The sequence below is a fragment of the Solea senegalensis genome, linkage group LG15, assembly GCF_019176455.1.
Source record: "Solea senegalensis isolate Sse05_10M linkage group LG15, IFAPA_SoseM_1, whole genome shotgun sequence".
In the NCBI taxonomy this organism is placed as follows: domain Eukaryota; kingdom Metazoa; phylum Chordata; class Actinopteri; order Pleuronectiformes; family Soleidae; genus Solea; species Solea senegalensis.
Genome location: NC_058035.1, coordinates 9,829,823 through 9,851,160, shown reverse-complemented (window position 1 = coordinate 9,851,160; position 21,338 = coordinate 9,829,823). Strand labels below are relative to the sequence as shown.

The window sequence follows — 21,338 nt, the reverse complement described above, 5'->3', positions numbered from 1 at the left end:
GAAGAACCACTGGGTAGGCTTTGACCTTTTACTAACAAACATTTATCGTCTCTGTCCAGAAAGGAACATTTTAACAATGCAGTAGACACCAAACTGTCAAAGGACTGCATACAGAATGGAGTTTACAAGTCTATCTTGATTTGACCTATGCCATTACCGGTGTGTGTGATTTATGGCATTTTGGCAAATCATTAACTATGAAGACTTACTACAACAACAGTTTCACCAATGTACCAATGTGCACTCTTACAATAAAAGCAGAGTGTCTCTGTGCTGTGTACAAACAACGTCAGAGTAGCTGTGCTGTGTGTTGAGTCCTGGATTGTTATACAATACTCACACTTAAAGGTGTAACATGAAACATTAACTCCTGAACCGTATGCAATGTCTTACACTTACTGTGCATTTGGGACAGCAGTTCAGCACAATGAACACGACTTAAAACGCTGAGAAAGTGCCACCACATTTATTATTTGTATATCACAATATTTATCTGATTTCATGATATGTAATCTGAATGCCACTGGATTACGCAATCTGTAACAATCTGTAATTTGGTGTGTACTACTACTACTGTATCACAGCTGGACTAACCATTCACATAAAGGCTTAAAGTACACCAGCAAACCATTTTGTGAATCTGTAACTGTATCCTCAGAAGTGTAGATATACACAACAAGACTTGTTTGAGTTGTAAAGCAAGTGCAGTAACCTATAGTTAGCTACACTCCTGGAGAAATGACTGCACCAACATTTTGATGTATTGCGACATCACTTTCAAGTAATCACATAGTATTAAAGACATGTACATCTATCACAGGTAAGATCATTGTGCAGAAAATAATTGGCCTGTGTGATCTCTTGCAACACAGTCTGTACTCCTCAAAAAAAAAATCATACACAACTGTGCAAAAAATATGCTGCTCTCCCCACACCCAACCGCTTAGCCTTTAGTTGCACTGCTACCACTCACAAAGCCCATACAGTACAATATCACACAAACCCAGTCAGCTCCTGAACTCATGCTTCACCCTGTTTCCATGTGGCCACACAGATAAAGAACGATTACGTGCAAAAACAAAAGCAAAATACAGAATCCCTCTGTCATCACTGCCCTCAACAAACTCTGACAACAACAATGTACTCCTTAAAACTGTGTTGCCCGTTTTGTACGTCACCTTTGTGAATAAAAGAATATCTTAGAACATTTTAGTGATTAAGTTGATCGTGATAGGCCACTGTGTGACCACACAGGGGAGCACTTCACAAGTCGCTCAAGAAAGCGTGTTGTAACATACACCAAGATGTCAATGGTTATCATACAGAGAAGCAATATTATGTCAACAACTCGAAAACAGACACAACCAGTTCACTTCATTAGTGCTGCTCTGCCTTTAACACTGTGTGTTAATGTTCAAATAGTCAGATACCTGACTATCTATCTATCTATCGATCTATCTATCGATCTATCTATCGATCTATCTTTTGATAGTAATGCAATAATAGGAAAGAAACACAGCTGGCTGGGGTGTTGCTGCATGTGATTTGTATGTCAACAATCAAAATCTACATGCAACAGGTGACTACTACCATCAAAACACAATGCAATATTATAACATGTTAATCATTGTGCATATTATTATACAATGCAATCTCTTCACAGTCTAACTCGCTGCACTGTGAAGTGAGCGTTTCAAGACAGTGCTTTGAAGTTTCGCACTGGGATAAAAGGAGAAGAGGAAGCTGATCCAATTTTTGAAACCAATATCGAAACCCAACTGATTCTCTATTCTCCTTTTCAGCGCGCGACAGTTCACATGAGGCTGAGAGGAAGCAAGAGAAGGAGGAAGTCAAGTCACCTCAGTGACTTCAGCAGACACCGGGCTACACCTGACAGCACAAACACAGGAGGCAGTCGCTCACTCACAGGAAACATGGCAACAGCCACGGCCAACGGCGGCTCCATAACATTTATAAACTGCAAGGGACTGAAAGATATCAAGAAGAACGGCTACTACAACCACAGAGAAGTAAGTGTGTCATGTGTTGACAAAGATAGGTGTGTGTGTGTGTGTGTGTGTGTCTGTGAGTGCGCACCATAGTACGCCTACGTAGCTTCCTAGCACGCTCTCTTCCTCTTTTTTAAGAGACAATTATTCAGTAAGATTCATTTATGTGAACATTCGTCAGTATTTACATGTCAGGGGAGACTGTGGGTTCGGGCTCCCAGTTGTAAAGTGCTGTGTTGGTGATATAACGATAATAAATAAAAAAAAACTTTAAAGTTTCCTACACGAATCAAACTACTATACCATGATGTCACGCTTAAAAAAATGTGGCTTTTGGTTCATTTTTCGAAAAGAACAAAACGTGAAACAGGTATAAGTGAACCAATGACCCCGCCCCGAGATTCCTCCTTTTTAAAGTAGGGTTTAGTGCCCTCAGGGTAGTTAAAAAAGGTGCGGTCTGTTTGCCTTTGTTTCAGACAAATCTGCAAATTGTAGGTTTATACTTACTATTCATAATATTGACCGGTGAATTACCTGATGTATTAGTTGTTACATGTGGCTGGTAACCTGGTTGGTTTGTTTTAGTCTGTCTTCTTTTTTTCTTCTTCTTCTGTTAAATACGTTTTGGAATGCTGAAGAGGTGCAATGCTGCCCCCCACAGGTCAAAGTTCCCAATCATCGTTTCGAAGTCATAATTTTTTTGAGTTTTGTTTACACAGATTGAAGTTGCAATTCATTGTCATCCTTGCTGTCTGACAATTATTATTTTTTAAGGATGAGAGAAATTACAGACAAAACAATTGGAAAATCATTGGATAGGACAAAAAAAAAAAGTACAATTATACAACCCAAAAAATAAATGTTTTACTAAGCCGAGAATAAAAATGTGCATCACAAGCAGTAACAGCATGTTAAATGAGTCACTTGTTGGCTGTTTATTTCTTCTTTATGGGAGCAGAAAATTTGTGACACATTATGTTTGTAAAATGTCTGGACATGACTATATAGTCATTTATCTGCACAAATGTTTTGTCAATAGTTCTGTAGTTTGAATGATTTAACACAAATGTGTCGCACTGATATTGGTATCGGTTGATAGTATAGCCATGGTTGTGACATCAGAATTAGCCATGAAAAAGTAGTATCAAGCCAAACATAGATATGCAACCCTACTGCTACCGGAGGGTTATTAAAATGCAACCCGGTAACTTCCTTCACACATAATGGATTTACTAAAAGCAAAGCTTCCTAAGACTAAGACGCTCTTGTCACTGATCAGACATTCTAGACCAGTGGTAGCTGTTGAAACATAGAGCTAATTAACATGTGACACTGCAGTTTCAAGTGTTGGCCATTTTGTCCCTAGTGGTTTTAAAGCTATTGCAGGCTAAACTGTCACTTTTGGTGCCATCTCTAAATAACAGATATGTTTCCATTTTTTAGAGGTTGGAGATATTCAAGTTCAAGGTAGACAAAGACCTTGTGCATTCTGGAAATACCTCCATAAAACCACTAACTGTATCATCGATTTACAAGGTTGTGATATCAGAATCAACCCATCACTTTTCATTTTCTAGTAATAATAATGTGCCACAGTTAATTGCTGCTATAGTGCTGCAACTTTCTTTGACTATGGCCCTCAGGTAACAGGTATTACAGGCTGAACTGTCTTTTCTGATTTGTACATTCCGGAAATACCTCCATAAAACCACGAAGCAACTCTCTGTCTGGAAAACAGATGTTAAGTGACTCTTCTACAAATGCCTTACATGTAAAGAAGAAAAAAAACGAGGTTCAAAATAGGGAGTATATATTATAGTAGTCCTTTTCTTCTTATTCAGACTTTGGTAACGTGTGACAGCCAGAGCGAGCTTGACCAAATACATCTACAATCTTAGCCGTAACCATTTTTTGATTGAAACATATTTCATATGCTGGTTAATATGGGATGTCTGCTTCTTAAAGACGAATGAGGCTATAAACTCCTTGTAAACTCTGTATTACTCATGGAAAGAAACTGTTATTCAAGTGCAATTGGAGTCTTGGTATATCAGCATGTCCAAAAATGGTTTATCTGGTGTAATGTTGCTTTGGATCATCCTCCTTTTCTTGTTGTAGTGTTGAATATGTGTCACTGACTTATGGAAGTGCACCAGTTTTTATTAGGTTAATTGATGTATTAACTACAACCCATTGCTTGTATTCAAACAGTATTGTTTTCTTTTGTATCATCTGCACTGTAAGACAGCTCATATAGGCCTCTTGTCATCTAGAAAAATGGCCCTCGGACTGGCGTTCCCTCCAGGGAGCACAGGAGGGAGGCCTTTGAGCAGCCTCCCATGTATGTGGCTGTCATGACATACGTGGGCTTTGCCCTTGTCACCCTCTTTGGCTACTTCAGAGATTTCCTCAGAGCTGTGCGCTTAGAGAAGCGTCACCTCGCCCAGGAAAGAGAGGAACAGAAGGTAGGTAAAAAGCATATGAAGAGGCATATTGACATATTGTTGTGCATTTACACACACTGTAAACACGCGTACAGTATGCAGCCAGACAGCCGGTAGAAAGGAGTCAGCATGCACATTTTATTTTCCACATAATTATTTCCATTTTTGCTGAAGCCCTCCCTCTGCCATCTTTCCTTTCATGTTCTTCTGCACCACATTGTTGCCATGCAAGGGACAGGACACCACAGAGAATATCTGTTAAAGACCTAATTAAATCTCAGAGGATTCAAGTTCTTTCTTTGTTACTGTGCTTTAGATTCTCGATTACGTCTGACATTACTGCATAAACGTGCAGCCGTTAAAGTACAGTAAATATGTAGTTGTTAACAATTTGTTTTGTGCAGCTCTTACGAAAGAAAACTATAACCCAGAAAAGAAATGGAGTCCACGTACAGTATGTAGATGGCTACAACAAAGCAACCTCTATCTATTTTGCTCCCTGTGTTAAATATTACTCACATTATTACATCATAGTATTTCAGTACCGATGTATCAGCTGAATTTGATGAAAAATCACCTGTTCTGATTAAATGAAGAGGCAGACACAATATAATGAACACATGAATGGACTAAGGGGGTTAGATGTTTGCAGCAAATAATTATTTTTCAAGTTAATCTTGATCAAGACAAGATTTTTATTGTTAATTGTATAAGCCACTTAATTAAAAAGACCATCATTTCAACACTATGGTTGTTTTACTCATTTTTCCACCACCCTGTGGCATTCTATTAACTAAAAAAAAATTTTGTTTCCATTTCTTCAGAATTTTGTACCACTTTATCAAGATTTTGAGAACTTCTACACTCGTAACCTGTACATGAGGGTACGAGACAACTGGAACCGCCCCTTGTGCAGCCTGCCAGGACCTGTCTTTGACCTGATGGAGAGAGTGTCTGACGACTACAACTGGACTTTCAGGTATTTCGTCCTGTGTCAAACAGCACAGAGATCTTCTGGAGATAAAGACCAGTCAACTGAGATTTAACTGGATACATTTAGCTCCTCCCCGATGAACTTACAGGGGAAGATGGAAGAAAATGAAACAGATTTGTTATCTGTTAATTCGAAGGACTTGCCATTCCTGAGTGTTTGAGTTTCTGAACCACAAAGGAGATTTCTCTGTGCTGCACAGCAGGGTCAGGAATTAATATATTATACATAAAAATATGAACAAAATCATCAAGGAAAGGAAATTACATTATGAATTGGGAAAGTGGGGTAAGCATGGATTACAGGTTCAAAGAGGTTTAATGTGACTGGAAAAATTAGAAATGGGCCACTCATTGAGGCTGCTTCTGCACGCAGTCACTGCTATTCAGAAAACATTGTTGTGATTGCATTTTAAACGAACAGAACTCCAATGATGAAGTGACCAGTTTATGATTATTAGGTATATTTTACTGAATGTTGATCAATAAAGTACTATAAAGCATCTTATCAAGCCTATAATGTCAAATGCTTTGCAGGTTAACTGGACGAACAATACACAACGTCATCAACACGGGCTCTTACAACTACCTGGGCTTTGCTGAGAACAATGCTGATTCTCTGAAAACGGTGGCAGACAAAGTGCAGCAGTATGGCGTTGGAATTTGCAGCACCAGGCAAGAAGTAGGTGAGGTCAATGTAACTTGTGCACACGTCACATTAAGCCCGTCTGATTCAGAGCAAACATTAAAGCTCAAGTAAAATGTCCACTTCAAGAGTGAAATTAGTCATGTTGCTGGTGTCTCTTCTGCCTCGTTCACCATGTGCATCTATTCTGAAGGTCTCTACAGACCCATGTGATAGTAAAAAAGGTTGAGTATCCAACTGGAAATCAAACTCCATTTCCCTCATATCCTGTGCCATCATTTATTTTCTTTCTTGTGAATTATACTGCCCACATGTTTAATTATCTCTCGGTGGCTGCAAATGTAAGATGAATTATTAAACCTTTTTTTAATTATGTACCATTTAAGCATAGGCTGAGACCATTACATGCTGGTCCTCGCTGAGTAGTATGGGAAGTCGTATCTTAGTGGGATGTAACATCATGAAACACTGTGGACACTAAGGAGAATGCTAAAAGAACATATGTGATGGAATTGGACAGGAAATCAACGATCAGAGAGTGGCATCTCTGGCTTTAGATGAATTTTGAATGGAGTTTTATCCTCTGAACTTCAACCCTCCCTCTGATGGTGTTCAAGTGGTCATATGTGCCAGGATTATGGCAGTATAGCAGTGGCGCATTAATGAAATTTGTGTGCTTTGTGTTTTTTGATCCTTTGTTAAACATTCCACATGTTACAAGGACTGTTTTAGAAAAGCGGTTGCTTCTCTTGTTGTCAGCTTAATTTTCTGTTTATTCCTGAAACCAATATCTGCAGAGCAGCAGCAGAAGGGGAGCTGACATACAGGCTCAGTGTGAGTTGAGTCAGTGCGTAGTGTTGCATGATAACAGAAGTTTCACAAGAAGAGGGAAAAACGGATCATTTAAAGGCCATGTGATCGTTGGTTGTACGTTTGTTTGTCAGAGCCTCTCCCGCTCACACACACACAAAGACACTCACACTCACACACAATCCATTATTCATTGTTTCATTTATTTATATGTTTATTTCTCTTTCAAAATTGGACTGTTTTTCCCTTGGTTTGCAATCTGGGTCTCACTGACGGGGTTAAGGCATAACAAGCACTTCTCCCAAAAGACCTTATTAAACATTAATTATTAAAGATACCAATGTCTCTGTAGTAAAAGTGACATGATCGTCACCAATGCGTTGCATGCAGCAATTTGTATCAGTGGAAAGACCTCAGAATCAAAATTTGACTGGAATATGTGAAAATATATATATTATAACATATATATATATTTATATGTAATATATATTTTACACCTCACTCTTTTCTGTTCAGTTTGTCAAGTTAAAGTTACCAAGAAGCTTTTGACTCACAAAGTGCAATTTAAAGTAGGAAGATACAAAGTGCACTGAAAACACACCTTGTGAATAAACACATGTTAAACATTGACAGATTTGCTTAGTGTTACCACATTTCCTGCAGCCATTAACATATATACGCATAAACGCATCCCAGCAATAGACAAATCAGTTAGTGTTTGTGCTGTATTTGTCTAATGGTTAACTCTTAACTCCATTCTCCCCTTTTTGCTGTATTTTAAAGGCCTGAAACGAAGACCTCGATTTACAATGAAAATGACAAAATTTAGCTCTGAGGTTTTTAGAGGGTTTTTAGAGCACAATCTTTATTGTCTCTTTTCAACCATGACAGGAGTTATTAGTTAGCTGTCCCAGCAGCAAAGTTTGATGATTTTGGAGGAAGGGAGGTGACCTTGTATGTAATGATGTATATGACACTTCAGTAAGCAAAGAAAGCTCTCAGGGCATGATTATGAAAATGAATCAACCATCAGTTTTTTCGTCTTGAAACATTCAGTTTGTTTGAATGTTGTAATGACTGCTGTCATTCGATAGTGACTGAAGGAGTCATTATGACCACAATGTTAAGTAAGCATGCAGTCAATACATTGTGATCATGGGAGTGCCCGAATGACGCGTCAACAATTTAATACCAGGCCTCATTTTCATTACTGCTGGTGTCTTAATTTATGTTTTTAGACGAATAAGCATAAAAATATATCCTTCCTGACATTTTACTATATTATTTGCATGATAGTAGTTGTCACCTTAAAGTAGCACTCTCTAAAATACTGAGAATGAATGTTGTTATACACTGTAATAATACTAATACACACATTAGTAATACACTAAGTCCAGTTATAGTGACTAGCAATTATCATTCATCATCATCAATTAAGTATAGTATAGTACAATACATATAGAACTTATATCCATCCATCAGAACATCTCACAGCCTCATTTTCTATTGCACACAATTATAACAGTATTGTTTTTATCAGCTCACCACAAGGTCAGTCACTGAAAGAGAGAGGGAGTCTCTAGAGTAACTTGAAAATCTTATTTTCATTGCACACAATAGGAGAAAAAACCCACAGTGTCAAGCGGCGGATTACATTCTGATCAATTTTCCTAATGAATTCAGGTCCCGAACAGTCCCAGCCTGTCACACTAGGTTACAACCAAATGCCTCGGCCCCAAAACGTGGAGCAAAATTGTTTTAGTCCTGGCAGGACTTGGCCTTGATATTACCTGAGATTCGAAAATGTAGCTGAACCAAATTACAAATCTATCACACCTCGAGTCTATATACATCTCGTGAAATACCAGAGTGATGAGAAACACTAGCACTGTGTGTACAGGTAGTGGGTCTTTTTGCCTTTTATCAGGAGGCATTCATCTCTGTCAAAAGATAACAAAGACGAGCAAATCCCTGGCATTAGAGGGCTACCTGATAAATGAACAGGTACAGTGATCTTGTCACACGGACAGTTATCCTTTTATGATCTCTGTCTTGTAGGTAACCTGAGCCTCCATGAAGATCTGGAGAAACTTGTGGCCAGTTTCCTTCAAGTGGAAGCCTCTATGGTCTTTGGGATGGGTTTTGCCACCAATTCAATGAATATTCCAGCGCTTGTTGGCAAGGTATGTAATTTTTTTAATTTTCTTAATATCACTGCAGGAAATCTACTACATATTAGTATTACGGTCACACAGCGCAACAGACATGTATCTAATTACCAGCTTTTGTTCCTTTCTTACACGTGGCCTAAATTAATGAATAAATTTAATTGCAAACTCCTACTCTCATAATTAAGATCATAATGAAATATAACAGTAGCCTGGAGTACAAGGCTCTAGGCATACAAATCTGCTTTCAGATACGGCGATAAGGAAGGGCAAGGTTTGTTAAGAGCAGCACTCGGGGGGGGGGGATGATTACCCAAACTCTGGCCTGATGGCCACAAGTTACCAGGGGCAACACACAGCATGAATTTCTTTGATTGGACTAGACAGGAGGAAGGGCAGGTTGATGGTTTAAGTGATAAGAATGGGGTCATTTATGTAGCTCAAGAGGTGTAGCAGCCCCCCTTAGGCCCACACCTCCGCAATAATCACATGGTTGACCCAAACTGCCCACACTGCCCACCCTGTCCTGCAGGGACAAGTCTATCCAGCACAGGCCTCGCTGAGCAAGCAGAGTGGCAGCTGCTGGTAGACCAGAGAGCAGGACTGCTGCACCCCAGGCCAAACTGAGGGTTTCGCTCTCTGAGACGGTGTCAACATAACCTGCTACAAGAGCTCATTCAAACTAATGCACCCAAATGCTTGGAGCAGTCACTGTTAAATATGTTAATGGAGTGGAGAATAGCTGAATTCATTTGAATGCTGATTTTTATGGCATGTAAATCACTATGTTCTTCATATTGAAAATTGCGATGCATCTCATGGTACAAACTTCATTAGACGTGAAAGTGATGAAAATGACAAACAGTGCATCTCATACAACGAGTTTCATGCTCAGATTTATCATTTAAGGATGTAAGAGAAATTGTCCCACACAGATTCTTTTTCAGAACAAGGATGCTAAATAAAAGCACAAAGAAAACAAACAGTCATATGTTTGAGTGGCACAGACTGCTCTGATTTCCATTCATATATTTCACGGCAAACACTTTGTCATGTTATAGTAGGAACAATAACAATTGTTCTCTTCTGTCCATAATCAAACATGATTACCAAATACTTTAGTGCAATCTATATTCAGCTGTGTTGTGGACTTTCTGTAATTCATTTTGAATTCAATGATGCAGAAATAAGCTGAATGTGGTACATTTTAATAAGGTCTGTTGTCTTTGCTGGTTTTTAGGGTTGTTTGATACTGAGCGATGAGCTCAATCACACATCTCTAATCTTAGGGGCCAGACTGTCAGCAGCCACCATCCGGGTATTCAAACACAATGGTAAGTTTCATGTGAACATAAGTCGCGATGACTCTGGATAACAAAAACACGACACACAGTCTTTGTTTCAATCCCAAACACTAATGCAGTCATATTGTTTCAGTTTGCCAGCATTTGCTCCTGGCCCGGTATTTGTCGGATCATCAGACAATATGTCTCTTATGTGCTGAGATTATCTGTAAATGCAGTGCGATTTTCTGTCTCAATCCACTGCTGCTCACGGTATTCAATTTTACTTGTATTCACTCCAAACTGTTGCTACTGTGAGAAGTCACATTCTGTGTTTAGAGCAGCTAACATTGACAATCATGGCTGTGTTTTATCCACGAGCATCAGGACAGCAAAGGTAGCATCTTTCTTAAAGATACCCTTTTTTGTCTAACGTAACGTCAAATGCCCTTAATTGAATAGATTATAAGGGACAGTTATTGGCCTTGAATGAAACAACAGTCATTGTGCTTGCACTGGCAACATTCCCCGCTCTTTCAGGAGACAGGACAAATGAGCCAGTCCTCTGGCAGCAAATGTATCCTGACAGGTACAAGCAGAGTCAGTTATGGGTCTTCCAAGCAGATCCCAGAGGCCTGTCTAAAGGCAAAGAGCCCTCGGGCTCCTGAGCAGTGGACCCCTCCCTGCCTCTGGCCCCAAGCAACCAGAGACTCTTTTATAAGCATAAAACCCAATATTTACTGTCATAGTTACTCAAGTCAGCTAAGCCACAACAAATTCTAAATTAATTTACATGAGGGTAGAGGCTAGAGCCGATCCCAGCTGACATAGCAGCGCCAAAACACACAGAGATGAACAGTTATTCCCATTCACACTCGCACCTACTATCATTTTAGTGTCCAATTAAGCCTATGCATGTTTTTGGACTATTGGAGAAAACTCACGAACCCAGAGAAAACCCACACTCACACGGGGAGAACATGCAAACTCCACACAGTAAAAAAAACAAACTGTTTTGTTAACTGTAAAACAATCGTTATTGTCTGTGAAAGCGAGCCACTGTGGATTCCTTTCATTATCAAGTTTCCTCAGTGCTGATACAACGTAAGATTTCTAAAGCACTGTTGAGCGGCAGGAAGTGGTTTTATCAGAGGAGTGTCTTCTGCCTCGAAAACAAACCTGTTTTTGCGTGGAGGCAGAGCTATCAATCATCTCTGACAGATTATTAGCCAAGACAGATTTATTCCCTGCTCGCCTGGAAATGGTTTGATTGCAGTCTTACTTTGAATAAAGCTCCTTTATTGGCTACAGCTATCCAATACTGCCACCTGCTGGTGAACAGCTGAGGATCAGTTATACTGTAGTTTCACCTGAACCTGGTACAAACTCAAACAACTTCAACTTCAATAAATGCCACAGGGAAATTATTATCATAATCTTAAGCAAACATGAACAGACTTCTTGGCCAAAACCAAAAGTGTACTTAGCTCAGTTAGTTATTCTCTCTGACACAGTTTTTTCAGGTTCACACTAACATCAGTGGTATTTCCTGTGTGTTTCTGTCAGGTTAAAATGAGCCGTGTGCATTGTGCACACAGTGAATGCCCTGTGGAATTTCTTTGCCTTTAGTTGTTCGTTGCTTAGCTTAGTTTGATTGTATTATATCACTGCTTTGTATAATATATATGTGCTACGTGATTTCCTAAGCATGAATTAAATGTTAATGTGTCCATGTGCATTAAGGTCTTTTTTTCCTTAGTTTCCTTTTACATCGGTGTGAATTTGCTGAATTCGTATCTCTTATATCTCGTTCTTAATGTCTTGTGTCTGTGTTTGTCAGACATGCACAGTCTGGAAAAGATGCTAAGAGAGGCAATTTGCTCAGGGCAGCCTCGGACTCACAGGCCGTGGAAGAAGATCCTGATCATGGTGGAAGGCATCTATAGGTTAGCTCTCAAGCCACACACATAATTTACTCTTTCTCTCTCTCTTTCTTTCCCCATTTATTTCTGTGTCTCACAGAGTCAAACCTGTATTTGGGGTCAGCTGAGTTTTCACTCAACTGAGTATGGCTATTCAGGAGTTTTTGAGCACAGTCCTGCAGAGCCGAACTCTGGTAGAAATCTTAATCTGTAACCTGAGGAGAGCTTTCAGTCTGTGTTTAGCAGTCCCTGTAATGGTTTCTTTTTCAACCTCTTCCCCCTCCAACCTTGGAAATCAGCAGGCGTGCGTGGTTGGTTACTGTCTAATTACTGGAAAGAGGAGAAAGGTGCCTTGTGTCTCTCCTGGCAGTAAGCTGTCCTGAGTCTGAGTGACCCTCTCCATCTGCTCATTAGCTCCAACTCAAGGCCAAATGAAGCCACAGAGATCGACCACAGCACCAGCTCCAACTGTTTATTACGGCCGTTTTCTTTTCTCCCTTTTACCATTTTATTGCCCTAAATTCCCTATATTGTTTTTGCTTTTTGTCAGTGTGATTTCTTTACAACACGTTCAGTCTGCACTGAAGTTACATTATGACAATCTGCATTAAAGGTAAAGGAAAAACTTCAACGTGACCGTCACTTACTATGAGCACTGTGATTAGTTCCACAGCAGTCCTGGTTATTTGAGAGACAGCTTGATTGCACATCACCAGACTGCTTTTTTTCCAGGTAGTAGTGTATAACCTCAACTCAGACATTGGAGAGAAATACCGCCTTTTGGTATGGCACTGATCGAATGCCCCATCTATCATCTTCCAGTAACATAAAAAAAAAAAAAGCTTTGATGGAGGAGTAAGCATACCTTAGCTACTGTATATCCTGAAACTGCCTTTGATGTCCACATCAGTCCTGGTGAAACCCTGTCTTATGTCATTTGAGCTGCTCATGCTTTAAACTGTAGCAAGGAGAGCAGGTCTGGGATTGCTTCATTCCCTAGCCATATACTCACTGAGGATGTCTATTTGTATCCTTAAAAGGCTCGCATCAGGGGGAGGAAGAGATTGCAAAGAAGTGGGAGTAAAGTAAATGAGGCCAACAGAAGATTTCTTGGAAGATTGGAGCATGTCACTTTATGTAATATGAATTAACAGAAGCCCAAATGCACTGCAGTAAATAAAGTGATTATTTTCGTTTTACATGTAAGAGTTTGGTTTGTAATTAATGAAACGTGTGTGCCTTTGCTGTTCTCTTTGTATGTGTGTTGTCTTTCATTAGCATGGAGGGCTCAGTGGTGCGATTACCAGAGATTATCGCTCTGAAGAAGAAGTATAAAGCATATCTGTACCTGGATGAAGCCCACAGTATCGGAGCAGTGGGGTCATCAGGTCGGGGCGTGACTGAGCTGTTCAGTGTGAACGCAGCTGATGTGGACATCATGATGGGGACCTTCACCAAGAGCTTTGGAGGTGCTGGAGGCTATATCGCAGGAAAAAAGGTACATTTTTTTGTAGTCAGTAGTGCAGTAAAAACAAAATGTGCACGTTTCGTGTTACAGTATATCTTACATTTTTATACTGTCCAATGCATTTATAACCAAGATTTTTAAAATTTCAATGTGTTAAAATTTTCATTTTAGCACATACTCTGATAAGAAACAGCTGTCTGTACTATACCAACTATATCATAGTTTTCATTTCACCCTGTTAACACTGGGTTTAAAGGAACATTTAAAATGAAAGATTAGGCAACTTAATTGCACTGAAACCATTCTTAAAACCAAATAACTGAGCTGACTCCCTTGTACACTCCTGGCAGTTTTACAACAAAGTGGTAAACACACTCTCTGGGTAACAGCATTGACCTATTTGGCTGCTAAGCAGGTTAAAATACATTGCACAACATTTCACCCAGTACTCAATCATACCTCCCACACCTCCCGTCGCTCTCTCATGTCCAACAAATGTTTCCCAAGCTGTGACTCCGGGCCTTTTTAACTCTTTTTTACTAAATAGTACACTGTAGTACATAACCACATCGGTTTCGTGGCAGTTGATTAGAAAGCATCAGAGGAAACAGCCACGTTGTTTGAATTAGATATTTACTGAGGGACCCTTCCTGCTGCTGCCTTATGTTGGCTCAGCTCTGCTTTGCCTTAATAAGAAGGTAAAGCTGGCAGAGGGCCAGCCCCTTCTTGTGGCAGGCGTCGGAACTGCGCTCCAGATTTAACAGGATGACTCTTAACAAGCATGATAATGTTTGAAGTATGAACACTCTGCCTGGTTTGACAGCTGGCTGTAGTAAACTCCTGAAAGAAAAGGGGAGAGCGAGAGAGAGAAAGCCTTTTGATTTGACGTAGTTGTTGTTGTGGTGAATCCCTCAAATCTTACATTAAGTAGATTGGAGCTGACCAATAAAACAACACTTTGCAGATGTGTTCTGGAAAACAGTCATGATACAGCTATTTTATGAGAGAACCAAAAATAAATCGCCCGGTAAATACACTCAAAGCTCTAATTCACTTCAATCTTGCAAAAAGGAGATGTAATTAATTCACCCTTTACTTAAAGCCCAGATTCCACCTAAAAGGTTATTAAATACATCCATTGTGGAACTGGGTATGGGAACGTGTGTGTGTGTGTGTGTGCTGCTCTGGCACTGCTCCAGCTCTGTGGCATTATGGACTTCTATCACCGCGTCAGTTTTGTGGCCACAGTGTGGCTGAGGAAACACCGAACTGTCAATCCACACTCTTTCTGCATTTCGGACATGTTCTCTTAACTGGTTTATCTTGGTCGCACCCGAACCCTGCAGGGCCCTAAAGCGGTGAAAATCCCCAGCAGTTAAACGAAAACAGATGTCAAGTTGTTTCAGGGTTCTTATCCTACGTTTGAGCATTTCCCCTAAAATCCCTTCCCCTTATGTGTGTGTGTGAGGAAGCCACAGCCGCCGCCCAGTGAGGACAGATGGCAGTGAGTGGAAATGGTGGCCAGACGGCATCTCCGGCTATGTGTCATCACCCCGCACCCACTGGCCACCACACAAGCCACTGAGCAGCAGCCCGTCACAGCTCCAGGCCAGCTCCCAACCTCAGACCACTGACACACACACACATATGCTCGGGACCCATGACCGAATCAGTTTCGTGAAATCCTGCTCTTCTCTTGACAACCACGAGCAAAATTAATCTCCTGCTGACATTTAGGTATAATGAGCATGACAGTCCTAATTCTGCTCATTTCAGCACTGGTTCCTTCTCAAATGAGTGTGCTGGCTCCTTCAGATTAGAGAGCAGGAAAGGATCCAGTTATTATTTTAGTCCATGCCAAGGAAGTCATAGAGTGACAGAAGTGACCTCAAGTATCTTAATTGATTTCCGGGTGTTTTTCCTCACTTGTGCTCCAAAAATACAGGTTTTTACAGATATAATACACATGAACTGTATTTCTATTTATTGTTTTAGTTAAACAAGGGCTTGCAGAATACAGTATAATGTGTGTGTTGTTATTGCAGGAACTGGTCGACTACCTCCGAAGTCATTCCCACAGTGCAATATATGCCACGGCCATGTCCCCACCTGTCACTGAGCAGGTCATACGTGCCATGAAGTGCATTATGGGAAAAGACGGGAGCACACAGGGTGAGTATCTGAGCATGCTGGCCTTCCATCCAGTCAATGTCACAAGCAATGTGAGCCTTAATGTGCACATACTTGACGTTCTTCACACCGACAACTATCATGTCTGGCTTGTAAAACATTTTTACACCTTTGTTTATCTTTTATTGAAACAATAGCAAACTAAATAGTGTGGACAATATCACACAAACAGCTGCTTGGTCAGAAAATTTGGTAACAATTATAGTGAGGGGGGGGTGCAGTCCCTGAGCACACGTGACCCCTACGGAGAGGAAATCATTTTCATATGTGTGTTTTGAGGAACGTTTTACCTCTGAAAAGTTTCTGCTTTAATGACATCAGACACTAAGGTAGGGAAGTAGTCATGAGTCCTGATACCGCTGCAGCAATTCTTCTTCACTTATTGTAGCTGTAGTAGACGGAGTATTATTGGGAGCAATGTGGCCCAAATCTATGGACCTCAAGTGTGCGCACAGTAAGCCAAGAGAAATCGTCTGTGGGTAAATTGTGTGGCATACAAACATACAGAACATGTTTGAAGTATCGGGTCATTCAGGTTAATCTCTTTGAAGGCGTAAAGCCCGCTCAGCTTGTGTCTCAGGGTTGAGGTTTATTGTAGATTCATGCCGAGATTAGTAACTTTCTCATCTGGTTCTGAAGCAGACATGCTTTGGATGTGACGTAGTTCTGTGAAATAGGTGTTGTGGAAAAATCAGCCTTGACCTGTCTGATGGAGTGGAGGGAGCGAAGCAAACACTGCAGTCTTCCTCTGAGTCTTCCTCTGTTCGCTACGTGTTCCTCTTTCATGTTGAATTTTGCACTCTGAAGAAAAGTGATGTCAACAGCTCGGAAATGAGGAAAAACTCCACATCCCAACATTCACATATTCTCACCTGCTCATATGATTTGTGTCTGACAGCAGGGTATGACCCCCATGGCCTCCATCTTAGCAGAGGAATCATTTACAAAATGGGGCCTGTGCTTTTTTGGCAGATGCCAGAATGTTATATCTTCCACCACTCTCTCAGTTAAGATAAGGAGATTTAAAGTGCTCTCTCACAACCCTTTGAAGGAACTGCCAATCTGTTCCCAGGTAATCAAAGGGAAACCGAGCTGTGTTCCAAAGTCGGAGCATGCCAAACTCTGCTGCAGCCGCGGTGTAACTAGGTTCCCCAGAGATTTTTGTTGTTAGGGAACACAGGGGTTAGCGGAACAGACAGCATCTGCTGACTTTGATTTTTATTCCAGATATTTACTTTTATTTAATATCTGGCATATGTGAGCTGCTTAAGTGTTATTTGTTTTCCATTTCGGTCATGGCTATGCTCCAGAGGCAGTCCACGGTCACTCATTTAGTGTTAAATCCATCGTAACCAATTTGCAAACCCTAATTTTGGCGACGTGCGTGTGCATATACCATGCTGTCAGGCAGACAAAACTGAACCATCTGCTGGTGCAGCTGAGGCGCCGTCTTGAGTGAGTTTACAGTGGAGGCTGGTATGGCCCAGATGGTGTGAGTCTCAGGTATGTAACGCGATGCGCATCGAGCATGACACACTACATACATTAGCTACTGATAGGAGGTGTTGTCAGGGTACAGTGGAAACTTGAGATTTCATACTTTACTCATTCATAACCGCTGGTGTCCTTTTTTTAATTGGAGGTATTACTCGCATCCACCAACTGGCAGAAAACACCAGATACTTCAGGGCCAGACTGAAGGAGATGGGCTTCATCATCTACGGCCACGATGACTCACCTGTGATTCCAATCCTGCTCTACATGCCAGGCAAAGTGGTGTAAGTACTGTATATCTAAGCTCTCTTTTTCAAATAAGGTAATATTATAATATATAGTATAGAAAATATAATGAATATTGTAATCGGTGAATATTAAGTTTAGTTCTAAGAGGCAAATTCAGGCCAGCTCATTGTGTGTCATTCCTAGGAGATTTGGAAGGCTGCCGTCTTACACACACCAACGTTTCCATGAGTCAGCAGTGAGTGTAGACCATGTCAGTGCAGAGTCACTGTCTGTGAGCACTTAAGAGGCAACATCAGGTATTCATTATTTGAGACCTGTGATCTTTGAGCCACTCGGGTGTAATCAATTGGTTATAAAAATGTCTTTCAAAGCCAGTCCCTATTAATAACCATGACAAGGCAACCCAGCGCAATGACTACCACAATCACAAGCTCCTTTCATATTTGCCACAGTAGCAGCTCCTTGCTGTATATCGCTCAGGTTTGATGGGAGAGTTCATTACCAAATGTTATTTAGAAAAACAATAACTGTGAAAAAATGTTCATGAGTCATTTATTTGTGTAGCTACTTCTCTGTTAAATGTACCTCTGGTCTACCCGCCACTGTCATGATTACATTTACACCTGGAATGAATGTGGCTGGAACTAAGTCGTCCGGTTGCAAAACTCCTGCTGTATGATGCGTTAACCGACGCCATGCCAGATTTTAAAATTGGAAGTTCCAGGCGTCAGGTGTGTGGATGATACCACTGGTGTCCACTCGTGCGCCACGTTTTATTGCCTATTTTCCTCCAAATGGGAACATAATTTACAAAATGTACCTCGCGTTCTGACGTGAGAAATAGGCTAATTCTGATGTAGATCTTTTAATCTAGAACAGCGAGTATAAAAGGGGTAATTGTGTGTTAGATGGAGGTATTCCACCAGCATCTGTACAGAGAACTGCACACATGTCGATGGTCATCTGAAATATGCACAACTGTCACTTTGAACTCTGTAAATTGTCCACTTGGCCACAAAATGACAGATCGTTCATTGCCTGGCCTCAAGTGACGTCAAAAGGTACCAGAGAAGATGCCGCTTAAACCTCTGAGAATTGAGAGTTATGTGTGTTTCATTTAATTTACTGTGCTTTGCAGGAATTATCACAAGTCATTTAGGCCGCACATCACAACCACACCATTAAAAATTTGGAAGGGCCAGAAAGGGCAGCATTCTTCATGACTTTTCACATCATGAGGCAAACGGCTGGCTGTCTCATTCTGAGGCGGATTGTGTGGCCACTTAAAAAGTTCAGAGGTTTAAAACCGTGAAAAATGTGAATCGCTGAGTATGACGACGTCAATTTCAGTTGCACTTTGTACTGATCCTTGTGTAGTGTTCAGATGTGTGAGAACCAGCAACGTTTTGGACCGTTGGAAATTGTATTTCTTTAACTCGATTACTGCAAAAAAGTGACTGTCGCGTCTTCTTGTTGCTGCAGAGCTTTTGCTCGAGAAATGCTGGAGAGGAAAGTTGGTGTGGTGGTCGTCGGCTTTCCGGCCACGCCGATTACAGAGGCCCGGGCTCGCTTCTGTATGTCTGCGTCACACACCAGAGCCATGCTGGACGAGGTACACACTCACACGCGCCTATAATACCTACATGGTACCTCAGTTAAATAAAGTTCATTCATTCAAGTGCTTTGCTTTACTGTCCTCAGGTGCTGCATCATCTGAACGAGGTGGGAGACAATTTGTGTCTCAAGTTCTCGCGGCGAAAATAATCCTCTGACCTCTGTGATGACACGGACTGTGAGCTGGGCTGCTGAAATGACCCTTGACACCTTCACTTCACAGCGGCAAAGTGTCCGTTTAAAGGCACACGACTTTTAGAAACACTGGTGTCTCGCTGCAGAAAAAGGGGGCCAAATGTTTGGCAGCTGTTTATTTTTTTGTTTGTTTGTAAAACATTGTGATCTAACATCTGAACATGTTTATTTTGTCAGTGCATACATTTTTGGTTTCAAATTTTGAGATATTTATCTTTTTATATTGAGACAAATGAATGTTATTTCACTTCAGGGAGTCCTTTCAATAAATTTAGACGAATATATTGTTCTTTTAGTTGCTGATATTTATTAGTTTACATGGAGACATCGCGCAACTGCGCGGACCATTAAACCCACGGAACATCCAGCAACACCCGAGTCTCACTGCAGAAATGGGGCCAAAATTTGCCTGCTGCTTTTTTGTTTGTTTGTTTGTTTGTTTGTTTGTTTGTTTGTTCGTAAAACACTGTGATTAAACACAGAGTTGCGTTTCCTCAAAACTTTATTAATAAATGAAAAAAAAAGATTATTTGTAAATACATATATGAAATTGTTGCACAGGAACTGCTCTAGTAGTTTTATACTGAAACCGTTTCAGACTTCAGTTTGTCAGCACATTTGAAGACTGTTTTAATAAATTGATATTGAAATTTCACTCGTTGTAATCATACGGTCTGTGTTTAGACACTTTTTCTATGGAGGCATGTGCTTCTCATAAAGTAGTGTGTACCACAGAGACGATGATGTGCACTCAGAAGAATTGAGATGTAATGTGTTGAGGTTTTCCTCTCCGGTGTATGACGGCACTTCTAGAAGTTCAAATCTGCTGATTTAAATTTTTAGTAAAACACAAATATCACACACGTAAACTTGCACAGTGTGTTTTGGAATTGAAAGGTTGATTAATTATGTGGACAACGGGCTCCTGAAAGTCCTGACCCCTCTCACGTGGAACCATGTTAATTTCCTAGCACACGGTTATTAATATCATCCACAGCTAAACTGACTGTTCCACAGTGAACTGTTGTTACAGTAAGTAAATGATAACCTTCCGCTTAGTAGTAGATCACGCAGCAGTCGTTCCTTTTGACGTGTTAATAAATACTGGGAACTCAAGAAAAGGTCTCAGGGCCTGTGTTGTTGGCGAGACCGCTCTTATTCACCCAGGTCTTAATTGTAGATGTTTCCGAGACCTGCTGTTCTCTTTCAGACACAAACTGCATAACAGTTGTGTAGGTGAGAATGCAGTGAATACAGCACTTGAGCCAACACACTAACCTAGTAATTAGCACTGAACTCTACATTTTTGCGGTATGAGGTAATCATTTGATTAACACTGGGAGATTATAGATGGATAATGTTTTGGCAGCGCGTCAGATCGGATCAAGTCGACACTTGTCTCCCCCGAAGACATTAACGTGTTTGTGTTTTTGCCCCCGCAAACGATATTGTGATAACATTTTTTGCACAAGGGAATAAAAATGTGAGACGCCATCCTCAGGAAACAGCAGACACAAATGCAGCATAAAGGAAGTTTAAAAAAAACCCAAAAAAACTAAGTACTAAAAGTAAGAAATTCATTGAATCAACGGTGGATCCTTTTCTAAGTGAAAGTTCACATCTGTCTCCCATCACCAGAAACAATACAAAACCATTTCTTAAATCCTCAAATCTGTGATGTCATGCAAGTGTACTGTTTCATACAGGTTTGGACGAGACGGGGAAAGGTTGGCCTCAAGTGTCGCAGTGGGTTACACACTCTGTTATTAGTACTTTCACCTCTATTCTAACTGAGGACACTGTTAAACTCGACGGTCGTGGTTTTGGTTTGTCACACAAGCACAGTTTGAATCTGA

The 21,338-nt window shown here is 40.6% G+C and overlaps 1 protein-coding gene and 1 long non-coding RNA gene across 2 annotated transcripts in view; one reads left to right on the top strand and one right to left on the bottom strand.

Annotated features, from left to right (window-relative positions):
* LOC122781644 overlaps positions 1–2,595 on the bottom strand; it is a 39,075-nt gene extending 36,480 nt beyond the window's left edge. Inside the window, exon 1 of the long non-coding RNA XR_006361831.1 lies at positions 2,544–2,595. This is a non-coding gene — a long non-coding RNA (uncharacterized LOC122781644). The remainder of the gene's footprint in view (positions 1–2,543) is intronic.
* sptlc3 (serine palmitoyltransferase, long chain base subunit 3) lies at positions 1,556–20,137 on the top strand. The gene is made up of 13 exons (XM_044045492.1): positions 1,556–1,579; positions 1,803–2,030; positions 4,283–4,474; positions 5,278–5,432; positions 5,981–6,129; positions 8,958–9,082; positions 10,308–10,401; positions 12,191–12,296; positions 13,551–13,770; positions 15,786–15,912; positions 17,573–17,708; positions 19,156–19,285; positions 19,375–20,137. The coding sequence occupies exons 1-13, from the start codon at positions 1,571–1,573 to the stop codon at positions 19,435–19,437; spliced, it is 1,734 nt and encodes a 577-aa protein (XP_043901427.1). The 5' UTR covers positions 1,556–1,570; the 3' UTR covers positions 19,438–20,137.
* The last annotated feature ends 1,201 nt before the right edge of the window (positions 20,138–21,338 follow it).